General features: G+C 43.1%; 1 protein-coding gene across 4 annotated transcripts in view; it reads right to left on the bottom strand.

Moving 5' to 3' along the window:
* The window catches only part of Clint1 (clathrin interactor 1), a 58682-nt gene that overhangs the window by 20532 nt on the left and 13091 nt on the right, over nt 1-25059 (bottom strand). For all 4 annotated transcript variants that reach the window (XM_006532839.4, NM_001346760.2, NM_001045520.4 and 1 more), the window contains exons 2-5: nt 6280-6384; nt 5666-5762; nt 3555-3663; nt 2544-2708 (exon numbers count right to left, since the gene is read on the bottom strand). In XM_006532839.4, the coding sequence (XP_006532902.1) occupies nt 2544-2708; nt 3555-3663; nt 5666-5762; nt 6280-6384 (476 nt within the window). The remainder of the gene's footprint in view (nt 1-2543; nt 2709-3554; nt 3664-5665; nt 5763-6279; nt 6385-25059) is intronic.

Here is a 25059-nt window from a genome sequence, read left to right as displayed (position 1 = left end):
GAGAGAAGGGAGAGGGAGATGGAGATGAGAATGAGGTAGAGGGGTGAGCACACATTCAAAGCAAGCTAGGCAGACCCGGCGGCAGGAGGCTGTGCTCTAGACTGCTCCAGAGTGAAGCTCAGTGACCATCTGAGCAGGAGTCCAAAGCCGTCCAGTGCAACACAACAGTGAGGTCACCAGCTCAGAACAGGTAAAGAGAAGGAAGAGCAGACAGACGTATGAATGCAGAGGAGGAGGAGGGAAGGAAACTGACGACTAAGCAACTGACTAACCACTTAAGCACTGTTTCCCTAAAAGTACTCCGGTCTGAGATTCATGATCCAATTAGCTGAAAAGACCCCATTCTTTAGTATTAAACTACAAAGACTGCAACTCAGTGGACTGAGACGTGGGAAGAACCCTGTAACTTTATAAAAAGAATTCTAACTCTCCAAATCTGCAGCCTTTAGAACTACAACTATGCCCAGCAGCTCCAAGCTGCTCTGAGTAGCAGGAGCGCCCGAGTACTGGTGCATCTGAGGAGCCTCTGAATGAGTCTGGAGTAAGGTGAAGACTGCAACGATGTAAAACCCAAACACCATGATCTGCACTGGTGCTTGTCTGGAGCTCGGTGGAGATGGAATTATGGACACAAAGAAATTGCCTATCTCCATCTCCAAACTTAACTTAAAAAGCCAAACTGGGATGGAGAGAACTCACATGAGGTTTGAGATGAGAATGCGGGCAGCTTGGGAAGCGACCAAGAAGGGCAGCTAAAGGGAACACTGAGCCCTTGCTGACAGAGTACGATGGCACAGGTGCCCTTAGGGAAAGTTCTTAAATGTACATTGCTGAACTATCTGCCAGAACCTGGAGGTTAAATGTTGCAGGAAAAGTTTACCGATTTTAAAATGTGTAGTAGGAACTAGGAACACAGCTCAGAGGAACGGGCCAGGTCATGTGTGTTAGCTTATGAGCACCTCCACAAGGCTCACCCGAGGGACCTAGCAATGGCTTATGCCAGGCGCACCAGCTGTGGGTGCATGAACTGTCCACAACTCTCTCTCTCTCTGAGTTCTCTTTCTGTTCTTTTCTGCCCTCATCTGTCTGCCTGTCTGTATGTCCACTTGTCTGCCTCTACCGCTTCTCCAGGCCCACATTCTTCTCCTTTCCCCAGTAACTTCCCTTTACACCAGGTCTACTTTATGGCGTAATTTCTCAGGGGCACACCTTGGCACGGGCCCACCAGGTACCCCCTTGCAGCATTATATTTCACAACAGCGTGAAGCCAGTGCTCACACCTAACTGCTGTAGAATGAGTAAACTATCGAGTGGATGAAGGTCATCATTTGATGCCAGAAGTAAACTAGTCAGTTAAAGCTACCGAAAGTCCAAAAACCATCAAAAACTAACAAAGACGGATAACACACCATTCAACTCCACCCCCACACAGAAGCTGAGCCAACCCACTGTGACCTGGTTGGCAAGCTCGCTCAACTTTCTGAATTCTCTGGGTCCAGTTTCATGTAGTGTTATAACAGAATGGGACCCAAGCCCTTGGAGGGAGGAAGTAAGGTGCAAGCAGCAATTGAGCTGCTATCCACTGAAAAAATGTACAACCTCAAAGAATCCAAACGTCCACAAAGCAGATGCAGATGCTGGAGGGGGGGGGAGCCTCCCTGAGTGGCACTAAGGCTGCACTGGCCCGCACATACACACACTGGCCAGGCACTGTCACAGCTCACACGAGATGGGACAGGCCCAAGAGACACACTCTCAAAAAGAATTTTTATCTCCTGTGTTTTAAATCATCTAATGATAATGATAATTTTTATCTCCTGTGTTTCAAATCATCATCTAATGTATGATTTTCACACTAACAATAAATATTAGAAACATCTCAAGTTCAAGCTACCTTGTGGGTAAAATGAGAGAGAGAAACTGGGTCTAGCTGTGCAGCCAGGACGAGTCTCAAATTTACTTCTTGCTCCAGCCTCTCAAGTGCTAGGATTACAGGTGTGCATACCATATCTGGCTTTGAACTGCTCTTCACTGTGTCATTAACAGCAAAGAAAGCACCACAGACACACAAGAGAGCTGACAATACGGTCAGCCATCTTTTCTGACTGGGCTATATGTTGCTTAAATTAAGAGAAGGGAACTGAGGCTTTGTGGACTTACTGTTTGGAACCATAGCTAACCTAGTTTTGAGTTAGAAAGACCAAACTGACTGGTTGGAGCTGTGAAGAGTTTTCTTCTGTAAAAAGACTAATCCTAAAGAGGGTATGCATCCTCTTTACTCTCTAAATTATCTAACTAGCCAGTATCTACCTAACACCCTGTATTTTGGATCCACAATAAAAACAGAAAGATTTAGAAGATCTGGGAAAACAGGAGTCAAAATGATACCACATATATTTTAGAATTCTGTGTATTACTAGAACCCCGCCCCCCACCCCTCCCACCCCCGGATTTTGGTTTTTGGTATTTCACTGACTCTCACGATACAGACAAAGCCAAGTAAGCTGGGACAGCGGTGGCAGTGGCCTGGCCCTGATACTCACTGTATCGGAATCCACCAACGCTGTCTGAAGAGACCCCGACATACTTGTCTTTGTTCTTCTTTGCTTTCTTTCGCTCTTCTCGAAGCCTGTCATCATCCTGTGCAAACTCAACCAGTTCCTTTACTTTCTGTCGAATGTTTATACCTTGATCCTTGCCATGCTCATCTTAAGGACAATTAAGGAGAAAACGAACTGTAAGAACTCCCTTAGTGTGCACCAAACTCAAAAAAGAATAGAAACGAAACTACTTACAAAAATAATGTCAAATTTTAAACTTTTTCAGGAGGCAGATTATGGCATTAAATTCTAATTTGACTTATGACCCTAGACAGCAGAACTAGACAAGATCAATTGATGACCTACTGAAAGGATTACACATGATGACATACGGAATGCACACAGCTCAAAGTGGTTTCTATCATATTTTAACAAATAAAGAATGACCACTCACTTTTAACACTCTGATGGCCCAAAAGCACCCCAAATATCTTGTTTCCCCAAGACTGGGAACACTAATCACTAGGACTTAGTGCAACTAAAGCCTGCTATTTTATAGTAGTCACAAGGAAGACAGGCTCCAAAGGAAACGCTCCCTGCCCTGTGCTGCCTTCACATTCAGAACACACTCTGGCCTCGCGCAGTACAGACTATCTGCTGGGAGGGGGCCTGGCTTCAAACAGATGTGTGTGTTTTGGAGCTCTAACCTTCTCTTCCCACATGATTAAAGCTATTCCTTTATGGACACCACAGGGGACCAGTCTCCAGTGCATATTTTAATATAAACCCCAACACTCATGTTGTGTTGGTTCTGTTGTTATTAGCCAGTCCTTTCTGCAAGCTCCTGTCTTCACTAATTAATACTCTAGGGCCCCACGCCTTGGATTCTGCACTCGTCACACAACCAGCAAGAGTCACATGCTAATTAGAGCAGAGAAGCTTCCAAGCTGGTTCAGGTGACTGACAACTCCAACTACTGTTTTAATTTGCTTATGAGGGTTTTCTATTGCTCACCTACAAAGTGGTAATTTTCCAGGGATCGCAAATCATAAATGTGTTCTCTGGCACTTGTAACAACTCGCTCCGATCCATTTCTTATGAGGTAAGCTAGGAGCAGCAACGACTGTGGAAATATAAAGCACCAAATGACTGAATGGAATAAGCTCTGGAAGAGCAGTGGTACACAGTTACACACAAACACAAACTCCAACATTACTCGATGCTGGTGGTGAGGAGTGTGCCCTCTCCTTTCTGTTTGACCGAAAGACAGTCCGAACTTCATCCTCACGTTCCTAGTACAGAAAATAATTACAAACTACCTAGGCAATGGCTACTTTAAGATTTAAAGTAACTAGTAATTCTGAAGTCTAACACTAGTCAAACAAATCATGGGATTTCCAGGAGTGGCCTGGCTCTCGCTGTTGGCCTTCTGGAGCCACTCCCCTAAGTACTAGGGACATGGGAGGATCCTTTTGTCTTTACAAGACCCTGTAGGACCCTGTAGCAGTGTCCTGTGAGAAAACCCAATTCTGATGCTAATGAGGTTTCAAAAGATTTCAACAGAAGGAAAACTTTGCAAAATTGTTAAGCCAAGGGATGCTAACTAAGTGGGCATGCTAGATGCTGAGTCAGAGGCACCTAGCAATGATGGCCGGGCTGGCATTAGGCAGCAGGGCTCTTCACAAGCTGGTGACGCAGCAGGAAACACTCCTCTGCTTTTTCACCTAAAACTTCATTTCACTATGATTTCAGGTCTGTGCAGGGTGGTGACCCTGAGGGCACAAACTCACACTTAATAGTAAGTAATCTGGGGGGGTTGGTTTCGAAACAGGGTTTCATCATGCCTCTCTGGATGGCCTCTAGCTCACGGTAATCCTCCAGCCTCAGCCACCTAAATGTTGAGAGTGTTGCCCTGTAGCCATTTTACTCAGATTTCCTAATCTTTTGAAAAAGTACAATAATCTTTAAAAGCCCCCATTTTAGAAAAATTATACAATTTATAGAAATCTCAGAGAATATTTTAGGAAACAAACATCATAAAAATCACAAAATTTGCTGGACATGGTGCCACATGCCTTTAATCCTAATAGTTGGGGGACAGAGGCAGACAGATTTCTAGTAGTTTAAGACATAGTCTATATACTTAGTTGGGCTAGCCAGGGCTACAAAGAGAGACTTTGTTCTCCCCAGCACCCTCACCAAATTAGAACAGGGGGGAGGGCTGAAGAGACGGCTTAGTGGATAAAGTACTTACCATGCAAACACTGGTATAGAAGCTTGGATCCCCATCACCCACATAAAAAGCTGGGCAGGCCTGGCTGCCACCTGTAATTCTACTCTGAGGAGACAGGGATCCCAAGCAAGCTAGCTGGATCAGAAAGCTCTGAGTTCAGTGAGACTCTGCTCATAAAATGGAATGCCTGAGGAAGACACAGGAGCAAAGCTCTGGCCTCCCTATACTTCCAAACACACATACAGTGGCACATTACACTCAGACACTCAACAACAGTAACAGTAACAACAAAATTCTAGTTAAAACAGGTTTTTAATTCTGAGAGTCAAAATGTCACGTTGCAAATGTGAACACTGCTGTGGTCTGCTACGTGTGAGAGTGAATCCTTTTGGCGTACAGCATGTTTTGAGAAGCAGGAAAACATGATTAACTAGGAAGACCATCACCTTGCTTTAGAAATACAGAATCAAAATGAGATGAATCCGAGGAAAAGTCCACACACAGGTGAAGCCAGAAGTCTGCACACCTCACTCTCAGTGCCAGTCCCAGCTTATAGACTTCGCTGAGCGGAATGGTGCTATCACCCAACCACAAATTAAACAAAGCTGTTTACAGAGGTGACAAACATGAGACTGGTTTTTAATTTTAAACAGTCAAGTAGCAAACTTGCATATGAGTAGAGATTAAATACTCAAAACACCTCAACAGATTTAGTAGGAAAAAATTTAAGAAACAATAAAAATCTTCAATATTTAGAAGAACATAAGTCTGAACACACTCTGTACTATGAAGGGCTGTTTATGACTGGAAAACAGTGTGTGTCTCGGAAAAGTCTAGAAACTTAGTGGACTACAGTCATGTCAACACTCGCTCTTGTAGGCTTCCACCATACCTTATAAACTCTTCTCCAGTTCTTTTTGTTGTCTTTTAGCATCCGGGACCAAAGCATGTTCATGAGTTCTGGGAACTGCTCATACATAAAGGTAGCCCTGAAAGAGAGGAGTTTCCTTAAGCATCTGTAGTAGCATAAATCTGACAATAGATGGCAGCCTTGCTCTAGGTTCTTTGGACTACCCAAACAGCTTAGAAAAAAAATAAGCCGAAATCAAATTTTAATGACACTCCTCCTAAAACACACTTCCTCTTATTCTTCACAACACACAGCACATCATGAGGAATCACGGTGCCATCCTGCAAGCTTTTTCTTCATGGCCTCAGTGCCCCACATTGTCACCAAGAAAAAAGTGTGTGATTTTTTTTTACTTCAAATATTTTATACGTGTTCTTCAAAATTTGCAAGGAAAGCTATTAAGTCTTGGCTGACGCATCATTAAAAGCTAATTTTTAATGGGAATGGAACCTATATAAAACTCTCCACACTAATCAAAATGGATTATGCAGAACATATGGCTGATAGTTAAACAGGTTAAAACTGAAAGCAAACTTCACTTTCTGTGTAAAGACACTTTGATTCTTTCTGTACTGTTGAGTCAAATTACCACTTACTTGGCAATCTCTCCCATGAGCTGCCCAGAAGGTCCCCAGGGATCATCATTCGTTGCTTCTCGAACCTTAGACTCAATCTCTGAGTAATTCATAACCACATTGGTGCTGCAGAGGGAAAATGCACATGTGCATGTGCACACACACACATATAGATACATAAAGATTAGCATCAAAACTGAGCAACACATGAAAACTAAATGATACTAACGTATGTCTTAATGAGCCACATCTATGGAGTGGGGGGCAGCTCTGCTCACAGGCTACTCCAAAGACACGACATTACACACTTAAGTTATCTTAAGAATTTAGCTTTCAAGAATGCAGAGGAATGTCATCAGCCCTGGCCCAAGTCCAGGAGACATGGTCTGATCTCAAAGACAAACGGACACGCTCAAGTCTATCACAGAGCCAGGATGTTCACCTTCTCTCTGCCCGTGCTTTACAAGAGGTCGGGTTTGTGTTTATAGGAATTCTGTTCTCTTACACTAAATTACAGTGGACAATTCTGTGTGACATTTAAAAAAGACATAACACAAAGAGAATATTCTACAACTGTTTAAAACTATTACCAACATTTCCTTCTGTATCAGTGTTTTTCTCTAACAAAAACTTAATTATTAGTTATTGTAAACCTCACACCTTCACTGGCTACATAATATTTTACTGGGAAATGATATTTAACTTTTCCTTGAGACTTCTAGTTTTTTGACAAGAACATGGGAGACAGAAAACCTGATTCCAACCCCATTTCATGAAGCAGTTTTGTTTTAACCTTGGTTTCAACTGTAGACTGGGAAGAGGCTCTGTACACCTCAAAAGACAGCATAGAAACTGGTGCTGCTCTCCTGCCTGACAGACAGGTGATGCTCAGTTAATAACTGAGAGCCATCCTATAGCAAGAAAGAACGCTTTCAAAGGGTAAGACACAAGACAGCAAAACACTTGATTTTTTTTTTTTAAACAGCCATGTGTATGGGATCTGAAGGAAGAAAAGCCATAAAAATGTGAGTTCATCTGATGTATATAGTTCCCATTACTACTGAATGTGTGTTCTAACAGATGAACACAGCAACACAAAATCAAAACTAATAAATGAGTGAATAAAATCAGATTTAGATAGCTACTACTCATATATCCTCCCTTCTTTTGCTATGTGGCTTTTTAAAAGTCATCAAAAGTTGTTTTCTAAATACGGAAGGATCAAGGCTCAGCGCTTTTAGACCTTGTCTGCTGCCATTCGTTCCTTCAAGGAGTTTAGCTTAGTTAAGTCACTGACAAACAGATCCACATCAGCACTGAGACAGTCACATATAGACAGTTGGTCAGGTCACAGAACAAACAGTGCAGCTCCTACACCGACACCCACAACAGGACTCTACCAAGAAAAGTGTCCCCTGAATGCCAGGGACACCCCCTCCAACTGCACAACTAATGCGATAATATAACTAAAAGTTATTTCCTTAGGAACCCACAACTTTTGGGGCTCTTGAAGACTTTTAATGAATTTTCCTAATATTCCAGAGATGATTCTGTTGACAACAATTTATATATAAATAATGGTGTTGCTCTTCTCCTTAATTTTTATCAACAATGGAAACAAAATGAAGGCAAGCCAGCCAAAACCAGATCTACAATTTAAGATAATACAAAATGATGGATCTGACACTTTTGTTTATTCTGGTGGCTAAAGACTGCATGGTTGTGGGCAGCTAAAAGCATTCAAACGTAGCTGGGAAGATGAACCACACCAAACAGGGTTATAATCCACCCTTGCATTTTGTCACAGAGATCTCCACTATAAGATGAAGGCGCCTGTACTCCATGTCCATGAAATATTTTCACCAGAGCATTCAGCAATGCTAGGGCTCTTGGAACACTGCTTTCCTTGTTCAAGCTACAAAGGCCCGAGGGTCAAATGAGAGCCCTTTAAAGGCTCGTAGCTGAAGGCCTGTGTGTTGGGGCGGTGAGTGTTTAGGAGAGATGGCAGAGATCCAGAAGTTTAAGAATTTCCTCATTTCCTTAACTGAGAAACAAAAGGAGCCATTAAAACATACCGTTGGGTATAAAGGACATCCACAGAAGGATCATATGCTGTTACCAGGACAGCAAAAACCTAATACTTTCATGAGAATGCTGTTTTAAAGCTTTTTTTTTCCTTCTTCAATAAAACTGCTGCTTTCAAAAATGATCAAAAAATGAAGTTGATATCATAAAGAACTCTAGATTAAAAAAAAAAAAAACTTTTTAAAGCTTCATTAAGCCAGAAACAACCGTAACAAACAACAAAGAACCCTGTGTAGCACAGCCTTATTCCATTTCCATTTTAAAGCACCGATTTCTAAAAAGGTAAATAGAGCTTTTGACCCGCTGTTGTTTGGATAGCCTCAATCTTGGACCTATTCTTGACATCAATAACCTTCTAAAAATGAAAAAAAATTCCCTTTAAAAATAAAAATTAAAAACAATTAAAAAAATTTACTTCCCTGTAGCTTAATTCTAAATCTTCCCAGGTCTGGGAGAGATTTGTGTCCTTGTTGATTTCAGTCACTAGAGGGGGCCCTGTAATCAATTTTTGGACACACAAACTCCAAAGAAATGTCTGAACTTGGCTTTGCTGAAGAGCAGGAAAGCAGGCTTCCCAGCACTTGGGCAACTGCCAATCAAGTAGTTTTTATGCTCGTAGCATAAAAGCATGCTTTACTAGAAAATATCCACAGAGCAGAAGGGAAGAAGTGTGGGCACAACTCAGGTCCAGCTGTGAACGGAGGAGCACTGCGGTAGCAAGTATTGTTCCCACTCTGTCTTTTTTCCAAATGGGGTCAAACGGGTTTGTATCTTCACAGAGCACCACCCTTCTAGTCTAAGCTTACAATTCAATGTTCTGTTATATGCAGGTGTACACATTTCACAGGAAGACAGACAGAAACAGACCCAATAACTTAGTTCCAAGCACCAATTTCAAACCATACTATTTCCTTTATACTCCCTCAATTTCCCCAGTCCACCCTGATGAGCATTCTTACACTCTAGCCACGGGAAACAATACAATCCTACTAAAGTGCACAACAAATTCTGTGTGCCAGTTGCCTCCGCTGTAACTGTCCTACAGGTTAGGACACAGGACACTCCTTACACTTGTGATGGTCTTTGGTTTGGATAGTTAAGTGCTGCAGCATAGTAACTGAAGTTTGCACCCAGTGCTGTGGGAATAAGCCACGGGACAAATGCAAATGCCCACAACTGGAACAACACTAAAACCAGTCCTGAGGAGGAAATGTCACCTCTTAAAGCATTGGACTCCTCAAGAACTTCTAAAGGACAGCTGAAAATCCAGTTTTGAAACAGTTTCGCTCCCTGATAAATACCAATCTTCATACTGGCATAGTCACACTCCTGGAACACTTGTGAGACAGAGTTATCAGGATCAAGAGGTTGAGGGCAGCCTGCACTATGTGACAAGCCCCTGTCTCAGGCCACAATCTCTCTAAATGCTGCAGCACTCTAGTGAATACAGGACATCAAGGGCAACAGGCATTGTTCTGCCCAAGGGAACTTCTGTTGAAATCTTGTCTCAGTCACTGACTTTTATTTTTGGTTTGGTTTTTAGCATATATTAAATACAAAGTGTCTGATGAAGAAGAAAAAAGTGGAAGCTAGAAAGATGGCTCAGATGTTAACAGCACTTTCTGCTCTTACTGAGGACGGCTCAGTTCCCAATGCTCATGTTGTGCAGTCCATGCACAAGCTCCTGGAACTCCAGTTACAGGGAGCCTGATACCTTTTTCTGACCTTTTCTGGCACCAAGGCACACATATAAATAAATAGTAAATCTTTTCTTTCTTTTTTTTATTGGATATTTTATTTACATTTCAATTGTTATCCTTTTTCCCGATTTCTCCTCCAGAACACCCTCCATCCCATCCCCCCCCCCCACGCTTCTATGAGGGTGTTCCTCCACCCACCCACCCACTACCACCTCCCTGCCTTTGCATTCCCCTACACTGGGGCATAGAGCCGTCCCAGGACCAAGGGCCTCTCCTCCCATTGATGCCCGACAAGGCCATCCTCTGCTACATATGCAGCTGGAGCCATGTGTACTCTTTGGTTAGTGGTTTAGTCTCTGGGAGCTCTGAGGGGTCTGGTTGGTTGATATTGTTGTTCTTCCTATGGGATTGCAAACCCCTTCAGCTCCTCCAGTCCTTTCTCTAACTCCTCCCTTGGGGACCCCATGCTCAGTCCAATGGCCGGCTGTGAGCATCCACTTCGGTATTTGTCAGGTTCTGGCAGAGCCTCTCAGGAGACAGCTATATCAGGTTCCTGTCAGCAAGAACTTCTTGGCATTCACAATAGTGTCCGAGTTTGGTGTCTGTATAAGGAATGAACCCCCAAGGTGGGGCAGTCTCTGGATCACCTTTCCTTCAGTCTCTGCTCCACACTTTGTGTCTGTATTTCCTACTGTGAGTACTTTGTTCCCGGTTCAAAGAAAGACTGAAGCATCCACACTTTGGTCTTCCTTCTTCTTGAACTTCATGTGGTCTGTGAATTGTATCTTGGGTATTCCAAGCTTTTAGGCTAATATCCACTTATCAGTGAGTGCATACCATGCGTATTCTTTTGTGACTGGGTTACCTCACCCAGAATATTTTCTAGTTCCAATAAATCTTTTCTTAAAAAGAGATAAAAGTAAATTTTCTCCTCTCTTAGACATCGTATTTTCTCTGTCAGTCGTCACATACAGAGAGAGGCAAGAGAACAAGTTGCAGAAGCAGGCCCCTCTTTTCACCAGGGGGATCTCTAACAATACGCTGCAAGTGAGAAAAACTAGACTTCCTGAACAAAACCCTAACATGCTTGGTAGATGAAAACTGTCTACCTTTATGGTTTGAACACTGAAATGTCTTTAAAGACTCCTGACAGTGGGAGCAGTCTGTTATTTTCTCACTATGGGGTAGCCAATATTTACAACCAACTGCATTCTTATTTTGTCAAGATGAGACATTTTTGTGGGCAGTACACTTCAACTCATTGCGTCTACAGAGTTCACAGAAACTATGTGTATGTATGGTTAAGGACACCGACTGAGGCCAGAAGAGGGCATTGGATCCCTGGAATTAACTCACGTTCTCTACAGGTACAAGTGCTCTTAACAGCTAAGCCATCTCTCTGGCCCCAGAGGTGACTTTGAGTCAGTTTTCCCAAGGCCCGCAGCTTGGAGATCATCTTGATCTGTAAAATCAAACCATAAGAGGCTGGGCTAAGAGACTTGAGCCCAACCGCAGAGAGCAGAACTGGGTCATGACAGAACTATAAACTATGTTTTTGTTATAAATTTCCCAGTTGTTTATTAAAATTTGAAACTTTGAACAGAAAGTCTAATAAGAAAGCACTGTGCTTTAGGACTCATGACAGAGGTAACTGCAATGTCCCAGCATAATCTGTTCTCTACAGAAGGACAATCAGCCACTGACAGGAGACGATGGCACCATCTACTAGTTCTAGCCTGTCACTCTCTACAAATTCCAAGAGTGAAAAGTAAGCTGGCTAGGTTAACCTATGCCTATTATTCCAGCACCCACAAGTCAGCCTGGATGATGAACAGGAAGATGCTGTCTAGAAGGAAGGAAGGAAGGAAGGAAAGAAGGAAGGAAGGAAGGAAGGAAGGAAGGAAGGAAGGAAGGAAGGAGCAAGGGAAGAAGGGAAGGAGGGAGGGCAGGCATTTCTTTTTTTTTTTTTTTTTTTTAAAGATTTATTTATTTATTATATGTAAGTACACTGTAGCTGTCTTCAGACACTCCAGAAGAGGGAGTCAGATCTCGTTACGGATGGTTGTGAGCCACCATGTGGTTGCTGGGACTTGAACTCTGGACCTTTGGAAGAGCAGTCGGGTGCTCCCACCCACTGAGCCATCTCACCAGCCCGAGGGCAGGCATTTCAAAACCCTAGATTTCAACATGTACATTCAAGAAATTTGTTCCCCTGTTTATAAGATCACATACCTAACACTCTAGGAAAATTCCCACTATTTTGTATCAGTGTAAAGGAAGCAACACTAACCAAGCTCATGTATTAATTTCTGAGATTCATAAAAACCAATGTGTTTCTCTTTGTCTAAAGTTGTCCTAAAATATAAGTCCTGTTCCCACAAGCCACCAACTTTCTGATTGCTGCCAATGGTGATTTAATCTGGCAAGTTTTCAGAGAAATCTTTGAGTAATTTATGAAACAGATGTGCAAAGACATGATATGAAAGGGACAAGCCAAGGAAACCATCCCAGTGTCAGCACCTGTGGGGAGACACAGTTCCCTTTCCTTACCCTTCAGGGGTGAGCAGCACTAAACAAGACAAGCCGCCGACCTGCCGGCCCGCTGGCCCACCCGCAGCCCATGCTCAGGTCTTGCTAGGCTCCAGGAACTACTCCAGGATGCATTAACAGCGGATAGTGTGCACTCCTGTGTTCTCACTGTGCTACTTTGTTTTCACAGCTACTCTGTACAAGACAGAGCAAAGCCATACATAGACTTGCCCCATCAGTGACTCAGAAGTTACGAAGGTGTCAATGCTTGTCTCTGGTATGTACCTACTGTTAGGGTCTCTAAACAAACCAATCACTGGTATGTCTCAGTTTCCTCATTCAGACGGTCCCTCATATCACTAGCAAGGTGACTAAGAACCTGTGCAAGGCAGTTAGTTAGCAGAATTAATACCACTGTTTTTCATTCTAGATAGGATTTATGGATTGAATATTAAACACTCTATTGGCTCATGTGTCGAAAGCCTGGACCCTGATGGTGGCAGTATTTTAGGAGGCTCTAGAAATTACAGGAGATAAGTCCTCTCTGGAAGGAATTAGTCACCAGGGAAGGTCCTTGTGCCTGAATTGTCCTCTGTCTCTACTAGCTGCCATACCATGTACCTCTGTGCTCCCTCTCCTCCTTGCCACAATAGGCTGGCACTACTGAGACCATGAGCCAAAAGCTGTCTAGGTTGTCTGTCGGATAAATGGTCACAAAGACAGAGAACCTGACAATGGTACCCCTCATAAGGAGGGACCATAAACATGTGCTAATCCATCTGTCTCACAAACAAATCATTGGCAGAGTGTAGGAGAGATGGCTCTCTGGTAGAATACATCCTTTTCTTGAATAGGGTTCTCCATCACCCTCTTCAGGCAACTCACAACTACTTGTAACTCCTCGTACTGACATCCTCTTCTGGACAGAGTAGGCAACTGCACTCACCCATAACCATACACAGATATGCATACACATAATCAAAAGTTAAACTCAAATAAAAAAAAAACAATAATTAGCAGAGGCTGGAAGTGTGGTTTGGTGGTACAGAACAAGGTCCTGGGTTCAATCCCCACCACCAAAACTAACCAACACCCAGAATAGCAGAATTCTGAGCTTTTAAAACATCCAAACCAATGTCCATGTTATCACTCCATGTAGTGTGTGGCTGTGAGTGTATACGTGCCACAAAACCTGGCTCCTTTCCAAAGACATCAACTATAGCAGGAAGTATCTGGAGTCACTGGTTCTTACTGGTTTGTTTGGAACTCTGTTCACTCCCTAGAAGGAGTGCTGCTTTTATGACTTAAGCAAGCTTAAAGACCAGCCATTGCCACACAGGCTAGCATCAGGACATGGCAGTTACCGGTTTCCAGAGAGGCACCTTGCCAGTAAAGACTGGGAGGTCAAGCTCCTCATGCCTAGCAAAACCAAATATATTACACACACACACACACACACAAAAAAACCCAGAGTAAAAAGTAACTCCCATGTGGAAAAAATTTTAACTCTTAAGAAATCCCTACTCGTGCCGGGCGTGGTGGCACACACCTTTAATCCCAGCACTTGGGAGGCAGAGGCAGGCGGATTTCTGAGTTCGAGGCCAACCTGGTCTACAAAGCGAATTCTAGGACAGCCAGGACTATACAGAGAAACCCTGTCTCGGAAAACCAAAAAGAAATCCCTACCCGAGAAAGAGTTCTCACAAAGAAAAATTATATGAAGTTTAACAACTAACATACAAAGGAAAAAGACTCAAAGAACCAAAACCACATCAAAGCTCCAAACAAAACAAAATGCCAGTAAGTAGAGTAGGGCGATGGGTGAAGGCTGTTCTGTTTAGTATTATCTAGACAATGAAAAAAAATGGACTTTTTTTTTTTAAGAAAAAAAAAAAAACTAGTATTACAACTTGTCTCATTTTCTATGCAAATGTTTGATGGCTGGACAGACACAGTTGTGCTGGGAACCAGCCCAGCTCCTTGTCTGCAGATGGAAGACTGCGTCCACTGTTCTCATCCTTTGGCCAGAACATCTGGCCATGACCAGAAGAACACTAGTCCCTAGAGATGACAGTCACAACTCCGAGCCATTTCTGTTTTCCACCTTTAAAACTCTTACTTTTCTCAGCAACTTTAAAAATCTTCAGTCATTTTATTTTCTCTGAAGCAGTGGTCTACACAGTTCTGCGAAAACTGTCACTGGGGACTGACTACAGGTGCTCCCTGAGAAGAGTGCTCCCTGGGGAGCTGGGCATCGCTGGCTACAGAGAAACTTCCCAACTGTCCCGCTTCCCAGCGACTTGCCTGGTCTAATGGCTCATCCTTGGGCCCCAAAAGGAACAGCAGTGTACATTCCTCAAACTTCTGAGATATTTCTTTCCTGGAACAATCTTTGTGGGGTTTTTTTTTTTTTGTTTGTTTGGTGTTTTTTTTTTTTTTTTTGGTTTTTAGAGACAGGGTCTCTCTTGTAGCCCTGGCTGTCCTGGAACTCACTCTGTAGATCAGGCTGGCCTCGAACTCAGAAATCCACCTGCCTCTGCCTCCCAGGTGCTGGGATTAAAAGCATGTGCCACCACTGCCTGGCTGGAACATTCTTTAAGTGTCTTCAAACTCACTTTAGTAGACTGTTGCAAACACAAGTGCCTTCTTCAAGCCATCAAATACAAAATACGCTTTCATTCCACTATTTTTAGTTCAACCCTGAACACACACGATGGAAGAACAACGCTCTTCACGCTGTCCCTGACATCCAAGTGTGTGCCGTGCATGGCGTGCTTACGTGCATGCATACACCTGTGCACATATATACAAAAGTTAAGGTAAAATAAGTTCTATTTAACTCTTGGCTAAGATTTCAGCCTTTTAAGTTGCTTCAAGTCTCGTCTATTTTTGGTGTATTTTGAAAACCTTGCCTGCTTGCTGACTTCGTGTACTTACCTTACTTTGTACTGACATATAACTGTGCACATATACAGCCGCGTGCTTTGTTGCAGTTACACACCGGGTAAGACTTGGCACAACCATCCTTGTGGTGAGACCCTCAAAAGCCCTGTTCTGACCACTCCAAAGCACCTGCTAGTCAGTGATGCTGCTGTGCAAGCATTCAGCAGAACTTCTTTCGCTTTCTTTCCTGTAATGATAATTGTGTTGAGGATCAAACCTAAGACCTTCTACATGCTGAGCAAGTGCTCTTAATACTGAGCTACACTACCAGCACCTCTTCTTCTGAGACAGTCTCCTTGTATAGCTTAGGCTTACCTGGAACTTGCTACTTAGCCCAGGCTGGACCACCAGCTGAAGACTAGGAATACAGAAGTGTATTTCTGTAACAACAAACCCATCCCCCCTTTTATTCCTGTTTTCCCAGCCTCTGGTACTCTCTGTTCTCTCTACTCTCCACTTTTGTAGCCAGCTTCTCACTATGCAACAGCAGAGAGGCACCAGGAGTCTTTGTGTCTAATCTCCCTCACCATGTCCTCCAGTTTCACCTATGCTACTGTATAAGTCAAAAACCTTCTTTTTCAGGTCTGCAGAGTATCCCATGGTGGATATATGCATTGTCTTCATGTAGTTACTGCAAGACACAGTTGATCTCATGCTATGAATGCTTCAATAAACATATGTGCTATTTATCTCTCCACCTGTAAGTGGCGCTAGTGAGTCTGATGTGCATGGGTGTTTCTCCCATATGTATGCATGTGCACCATGTGCACACCTAGTTCCCAAGGAGACCTAAAGAGGGTGTCAGATCCCCTGAATCTGAAGTTATACAGGTGGTAGAAATTGAACCCTGGTCCCCTGTGTAGAGCTCACTGATTAGCCACTGAGATTTTTTTTTTTCCTGAGACAGGGTTTCTCTGTGTAGCCCTGGCTGTCCTCAAACTCAGAAATCTGCCTGTCTCTGCCTCCTGAGTGCTGGGATTAAAGGCGTGTGCCACCACGCCCGGCAAGACATTTTTCCAAACCATCTATGCCTAGCTTCTGCTTTTCATCTGCTATTCTCTAATGGTGGTGCTAGCTCACTTCACAGCAGCCAAAGAGCACCACCTCCCCAACGTGTGCACAGGATCCTCTCTACCCTACCCTCAGCTTTCTTTTTCCCTGCTGTTGCAACTGGGCTTTCTTTAAACTCATCTGCTTATTTTTCTGTAAACAGTCCCCTCTCCTTATTTTACACTGGGTGTAAAAATAACAAAACAAAACAGCAAAAACATTTAACCTTTACTCCAATCCCTTCAAAACTCTTATAATTTAGCTTTGTATTTTTAACTTCTAGCCTTCACTTAATCATTTTATGCCAAACACCCTCCCCTTCATTTTATTCTAATTTTATATGGCACAGCTGAATAGACAGACAAGGAACTACTCAGAAATGGAATGGATGGGTGGACGGGCCCTCCACATGGCTTGACTCTGGACAGCAGTGCTTCTGTGGGCTCTGCCCCCCCATGAAGAGGTATAATGTTGTTCACAGATGCCAATTAAATATCTATGTGATGTTTGCAAAAGAATCAACTTCATCAAGTCCCAAGAGTGAAAATGATTATAAAATGATATTTTTCTCTGTGTTATTTGACACACAGCAGCATAGCTCAGGGACTGTAGGAAGCCTGGGCAGGCTACATGCAATAGCTAGAATGCGTACAGCCTACTCATGTACTCTGTATTAATAAGAATACCAGCTTTCCTCTCTGACCAAGGAACAAGCTACTTCCTTTTAACATGTAGTGGTGGCCATGTTAGCATCCTCCCTCACACACTGTTGTCCTCTTGCATCCAAGGACAATCCTGTCCAGGGGAAGAACGAACCTGAGCATCCCTGGTCACGTTCCTCACTTTCTCCATCGACAGTCCACATACTTTCAGGTCCTAAGTACCTCTAACATGGTCTCTCTGCTTCTTCCCTCCCACACCAGCACTCCTTAGTCTAGCACCTTCTTTCTTTGCCTGAAAGCCTCCCAACTAGTTTCCCTGCTTCTATGAACAACTTCTCTCCAGGCTAGAGCCAAAGGGAACTCTTGGTCACACACAGCCCCACTTAGCTAGCAAAGGTCCCCTTCCTGCTTTCACCTTAAAACCCAAGTTCCTTGACACGAAGCATGACTCTCGCTGGAGATACCAATTTACTTCTCCAGCCTCATTACTCAATAACCATCCGGCTGCTCAGGTTTTCTAAGTCTTTGTTTTTAAGTCCTTTGCTCCACAGTCAACTATATCGTCATCTAGCATTTATAAATGCCACTTCCTCCAAAAAGTCTTCCTGTAGCCCCAAACGGAGATCATCTACCTACTCCTGCCGTTTACAACTGAATTGAAACAAAAGCAAGTGTCCTGTGGCAGGCCTGTTTGTTTGATTGTTTTTTATGGGCCTGTCTTTCCCCTGCCTTGGACTATGACACAGTATTGTGCTTACGTACTGGAACCGGCTCAGTGACGGCAAATACCAAATCTTTACTGGACAACCAACCTCAAAACAATGAACGAACAAACAAAAAAAATGAGGCTATGAATGAAAAGGACAGACCAGGAGATGGGGCAGAGGAGTAAAAAGCTGACTGAACTGTCTCTTAGGAACAAAGTGCTGAAGTAGAGGTAACAAAGGTAGCTTCCATCTGCAATAGCACAGACTGATAGAATGCAAAGAAGCACTGAACATGCCAGTGAACCCAACGGCCTACAAAGAAAGCTGCCGATTAGGCAGTTGGTTCGGAATTTCTTTGGTTTCAACGAAAGTTCAGTCATCTGATACCAAGCCTACACTAGTTAGAGAGGTTCAAGGAAATACACAAAGATTTGGTTCGAATGTCTCCCCAATTTGTGAAGATGCTAATAAGGTGAAAGAGGGCAAAGTCACTAGCGTGTCAAGTTCAGCTGCAACCAGAACCACAGACGATAGGGAAAAAAACAGAGCTCTAATCCTGTGGTTTTCAACTCTTCCTAATGCTGCGACTCTTTAATACAATTTATGTTGTGGTGACCTCCAACCATAAAATTGTTCTTGTTGCCACTTTATAATTCTTAATTTTCCTACTGATATGAGTCAAAATCTGATGCGAAGGATACCTGAGAAAGGATCATTTGACCTCTCATGGCCCACAGGTTGAGAGATATTGCTCTAGGTCTTCTGATGAAAAGTTCTTGACAAAATCTGATCTCTACTGCTGTCCATTTCTGACCCTCCTTGGTCCTGTGTCCCTAAGTGCAATCAAATGATCTTGGCTCATAATGGAGCTAGTCTCCCAAGTACACCCAGGAGCCAGCAGAAATCTGACACTTTCTGGTTGAGCTTTAAGGTTGCTGTTAATTATGAGGTAGTAGATGTGGGATGGGGGGATTCACCCCAATTCTTTGTGAACTCCACACTTGCAAAGTGACCAAGACACTAACATGTACCTGCAACCCTAAAACCAACATTCACGTGCTGTCCTGACATGTCTGTGCAAGGCAGTGTCCACCACACTGTTTCTCAGCTGAGGTCAAAGATGACACCATACATACCCTCCCCTCCTTCACTCCGTACAGCTCTTCCTGTTGTCTATTCAGTATCACATTTCCATGATTCTGTTTAAACAGCCCACAAAGGCACTGCAAAAGTGCTGTCCAGTAATGCTCTAAGTTCAAGAGGGTTGTACAGTGCCTCGCTAAGGTATGTGAGTTACAACACTGTGGACTGTGACTCAATGACAATGAGCCAATATTCAGATAAATACTACATATAAAATGTCTTACATCAAGAACATATTTATAAGAGGTTAGAGATCAAATGGAGCAAATGGAGTACAGGCTCCAAAAACCTAACTCTATCTTTTTACCTAGGAGTAAGGACTTGGTTCTTCTAATTCTGTTGATGACAACTTTACAAGACCTAACGTTAAAGGACTGACTGCTATATCTTATGCACTTGGGTCTCTCTCAGCACCTAACAATGTATCCTTTACTGTGGCTTAAGTTCAATTACTAGCACCAAAAACATATAAATGGCCACTTACAGACTGACTTGAGAAGTGTAAACATAAGATGAAGTTATGTTGTCTTAGACAGAGGTGGACTGGAAGGTAAGAGAGGAGAACACCCCTAGCCCAAGCACACAGAGGGTGGGGTGGGGCTGCTGATGCTGTCTTAAAGACGATCTGGGGTTGTTGGTGCTTAGATGGAGTCTGCTGTCTTATCTGAATTACCTCAGTGACAGGAGCTGCGTTTCTCACAGAAACCCTGAAGAATGAAGTTGGAATTCTACAACTTAAAGGGAGACCTGAACATTCATTAAGCCTCCTCCTTCCTCCTGCTCAGTGTTAGGTGAAGAGCCAGGACCCATCATGGATGTGGTTTCACACACAGAGAGACTCTCTCACGTCTCGTTCTTCACATGGAAGCTTGTTTACTGAAACACTTCTACACTGGAACTGTGTTCTCTGCACAATCTGTTCCAATGGAAGAACGGCACAAAGCTGCCACTGCCTGTATAGCAGAAATAAAATATTCTTGGGTTCCCTCCAGAGCACAGCAAACCAACAGTAAAGCACAGCATCTCTGGCTTCACTTTCTCCCCTGTAACATGGCTCTGCTTGTTGTTTACTGTTGGTTGTTTTTAAAATATATAAATATGGTGGTTAAGAGTGCTTGCTGCAGGCCAAAGGAGGACATAAAGAGACGGGGAGATGAGTGGGAGTAGAGTGGGGTGCATGTTCACAGAGAACCAGTAAAAAGTTAAAAAAGAAAAGAAAAGAAAAAAGAGTGCTTGCTGTTCTTCCAGGGACTCAAGTTCAGTTCCCAGCACCTACATCAGGTGGCTCACAATTGCTTGAAGCTCCACAAGATCCATCCCCTCTTCTGGCCACTTTGGACATCTATATGCAGGTGTTGAGGTGGTGTAAGGAAGAATGGCTCCCAGAGGCTCATACATATGAATATCTAGTCACCAGGGAGTGGCACTACTTGTGAAGGACTAAGAAGTATGGTCTTGTTGGAGGAAGTGTGTCACTGGGTGAGGACTCTGAGGTTTCAAAAGCTCAAGCCAGACCCAGTCTCTTTCCCTGCTGCCTATGGATCAAGATGTAAAACTCTCAGCCACTTCTCTCGCTCCATGCCTGCATGCTGTGTATTTCCATCATGATGTTAGTGGCCTAAACCTCTCAATCTGTAAGCCAGACCCCTATTAAATGCTATTACACACACACACACACACACACACACACACACACAGAGTAAATTTTTAAACATTATTTTTTTATTTATTTATAGTCTAGTCATGTCCCCCACCTCCTTCCTCCCACAGCTCCTCATCCCATTCCTCCTCCCCCTTGCCTCTGAGAGGGTGCTCCTCCCAGGCCTCTCTCTTCCCTGGGGCCTCAAGTCTCTCAAGGATTAAGCAAATGCTTTCTTTTGTAAGAGTTGCCTTGGTCATGGTGTCTTTTTACAGCAATAAAACACAGATGGGTATTGTGTTTCCTGTGTGTGTGTTTACATACAAATAAAAAGTATAAATCTTTAATACACAGAGCTCTATACTAGAGAGGAGGACAGTTTAATCCCTGAAGGTAGGTACTATCATTATCTCTATTTTACACAAAGTAAACCGAAGTATAAGGAGGTGAAAGTCCCTCACTCATCACACAACCATTAATCAGTGTGCGGAGGACCCAAGCTCTAGTATGGCTCTAAAGACATTGTTGTTCAGTATTATGTCACAGACATGATTTCAACAACCCTCCCCAGTCAATATGCAAGTCAGCACTAGGACTAATGGACATGTTTCACTCTTTTTCTTTTCTTTTCTTTCTTTCTTTCTATTCTTTTTAAAGGCTTATTTATTCTATGTATATAAATACACTGTAGTTATCTTCAGTCACACCAGAAGAGGACATCTGATCCCATTACAGATGGTTGTGAGGCACCATGTGGTTGCTGGGAATTAAACTCAGGACCCCTCGAAAAGCAGTCAGTATTCAACCGCTGAGACATCTCTCCAGGACCCTCTCTTGCTTTTCAAAACCCCTCAAGTGCCTTTTTTTTTTTAATTTTTTTTTTTTTTAAAAAGATTTTATTTTATATATATGAAGAGTACACTGTAGCTGGCTTCAGATACACCAGAAGAGGGCAGTGGATCCCGTTACAGATGGTTGTGAGCCACCATGTGGTTGCTGGGATTTGAACTCAGAACCTTTGGAAGAACAGTCAGTGCTCTTAACCGCTGAGCTACCCCTCTAGCCCCACAAGTATCTTACAGTCCTCAGGACAAATTCAAATCCCACCCAAGTCCCTATAAGCACTCGTCTTCCCTGTTCACCCCTGGATCACTCCCCAGTGGTTGTCCTCTCCTCCTTTCTCAGTCACACTGGAAGCACCATGCCCTCAGAAGGGAAAGCCCCACCTATTTCACTACTTCAGCCCCTTCCCAACTCTTCCTGATTGTCTAGTGTGCCTTCAGATGTAGTTTCATTTCTATGTATATGCCATATAAATTATAAATGCCTGCTTCTCTGTCTATCACATCTGCAGTGCCCACAGTGGCTGAAAGATGGAGTTAGACTCCCCTACAAGAGGAGTTACAGGTGGTGTTGAGCCAGCTGATGAGGGTGTGGGAACTGAGCCCAGGTCCTCTACAACAGCAAGTGCTCTTAAACTCTGAGCCAGGTCCAGACCCACCTACTGTTTTCATTTGTGCCTCTACCTAAATATTTTTACAACTCAAGTATCCAAAAGAGATCTAGGTAAAAGATAATTATTCATTCGATAAACTTTCCTACAGTTTCCTGTATTCCTCGTTACATTTTGTTCCTTGGGATGTGGGCATCTGACAGGAGATACATGCCCTTTTGTCTGAGTTACTCATCACAGATTATGTAAGTATCAAGAACAAAGATAAAGGACAGGTGAGATGGCTCAGAGGGTAAAGGTATTTGCTGCTGAGCCTGACAGCCCAAGTTTAATCAGATGGTAGAAGGAGAGAACTAAGTCTCACAAGCAGGTACACACATCCTCCTCCTCCTCCTCCTCCTCCTCCTCCTCCTCCTCCACAACCACCACCACCACCACCAACAACAACAACAAAACAACCAAATCAACAAAAGACAAACTTTTCAGGGACAGGTTCCATACAGAATTTTTGTCTAGAATATGCAAAGTCCTGGATTTGATTCCTAAGTACAGTGTACATATATACATATATGTGTGCACACTTTATATCCACTCATCATTTCATGATTATCTACCAAATGAGCAACATCTGTAGTTCAAGCTCTCTTATTTAAGGTTTTGTTTTATTTGTTAATCTAACATCGCACAGTGCGCAGACGCAGGTCAGAGGACAGCTTCCTAGAGTTGGCACTCTCCTTCCACCTTTACAGATTCTGAGATTAAACTTAGGTTGGAAGGCTTGCATCACAAGCTCCCTTATCCTCTGGGCCATCTTCTTGGCCCAGCTCTTCTAATCTTAACATTTATGTGAAAATGAAGAAACTGGGGCTAGGGAGGCTGGGACAGACATTGCCAGTTCAAGGCAAGCCTGGGCTACAAAATAAGAATTCATAATGCTCCAGTTTCAGCCTCCTGAGTACTGGCACACTGATATTTTTTAGTTGCTGGGAAAATGCTATTCCAACATATAACCAGTTCCTCTCCAACTTTACTCAAAATGATTTCACATTCCAAATGAGCTCTATGTTTAGTTTGGAAGGGAAGTGCAATATGTAACCTTAGACTATCTACAGATACACTGTCAATTCTTCCTTACACAAACTTCAGGAACAGCTACTTCACACTTGTAGTTGCTAAATGAAGTGCCAACACAGAGCATTCTAATTAGAGCACTGCTGCCATAATTGAGACTCTTACTGAGTCATCAGTTAAAGCTAAGGAGGTCGCAGTGCTACAGGAGTGCTCAGCACAGGTGTGAGCCCGGCCAGCAAGTGCTACTAGCAGCAGCAGCTTCTCCGAGAGCGCTATATTGACATCATCAGGATAAATATGCTTTGATTGTTGTCTGTTCATACCTAATTGATTTAAGGAACGCAAATCATGTTGCTGTGGGAGAAAAAGGAGGAAACAGATACACAAATGTGCTCTTATCCTCTGAGCCTCAGCAATGTAAAAGGAAAAAGGCAGGCTAAGGATGTTTAATCGGCAGAGTGCTTGCAGGGCATGAGCACGTCAAAAAAAGGGGGGGGGGGCACAATTTAAATAGCATCCTTTCATTCCAAACAGAATATGTGTCTATAGACACATGGCAAGATGGTTCACAGAAAAGCATGTGGATGCTGGCCGGTATGGACAAGGGAAGGGGTCCAGAAATGTTCCTGTCACAATTCTTAGAACTTTCATTTCAAAATACAAAGTTTTTTTGAAAAAAAAAATAGGGACATTGGCTGCTAGACAGTGTCTTCTAGACATGACACAGAGGCTGCACCCATGAAATCTTAACAGTATGGTTGCTGAAACTAGACATCTGCAGTTACAACACCTGTTGACACACCAATGTGGACCAGAGAAATTTCACAAGGCCCTACGTTAGATGAAGAAATATAGGCAATCAATATGCTGAGCGAGGGGGAGTAAGTTTTCTCCAAGGACAAAAGGTCTCCTGGGAGATTTTCTAACCCCAAGTGGTCAGCCTTAAATATATACACATATGAGCAACACTAAAGAGATTCAGGTTATTTTTACATATATACAAATACATATGCAGACACACACACACATATATATATCTATCTATATATATCTATCTATATATCTATATATGTGTGTGTGTCTGTATATGTAAAAATAATAGTTATAGAAAAGATCATGTATTCAGAAGGATAAAGGAGATGGATGGGAGAGAGGAAAGGGTAGAAATGAGGTAAGTAAAGCACTCATATATGAAATTCTTGTTTTTAAATAAAATGGAGGCTGGAGATTTGATGTGGAGGGCAAGAGCACATCTTGCTCTTGCAGAGGACCTGGGTTCAGTTCCCAGCACTATGTGGTAGCTCACAACCATCTGCAACTCTAGTTCTGAGGGCTCTGACACCCTCTACTAGTCCCCAGGAGTACAATAAACCTGTGTGTGTGTGTGTGTGTGTGTGTGTGTGTGTGTGTGTGTGGTCACACACACCCCATTTAAAAATTAAAGTTAAAAATCAAATCAAATCAGGAGCAAGGGATATAGCCTAGTTGGCAGAGTGCTAACCTAGCATGCATGAGGCCCTGGGTTCTACCTACAGCACCACATCAAACCAGGAGTGCTAGCAGTGCGGAGGTGGATCATCACAAGTTCAAGATCCTTGGTGAGACATTACCTTTTAGGATAGCCTGGGCTATGTGAGAAAGTGCCAGGATTGCCCATCTGGCAGTGTGCTAGGTTCTACTGAACAGTTTAAAATGATCAGTTTATGTTATATGACCAATCTCAATAATGCTGAATGCACAATTAGCTGCTTTTCATTAGACTGATTCAAAAAAAAAAAAAAGGACCTTTGAACTATTATTCTCTACAAGGGGTATCATT

This window comes from Mus musculus, chromosome 11, assembly GCF_000001635.26.
Source record: "Mus musculus strain C57BL/6J chromosome 11, GRCm38.p6 C57BL/6J".
Classification (NCBI taxonomy): Eukaryota; Metazoa; Chordata; class Mammalia; order Rodentia; family Muridae; genus Mus; species Mus musculus.
This window is presented reverse-complemented; position numbering and strand designations above follow the sequence as displayed.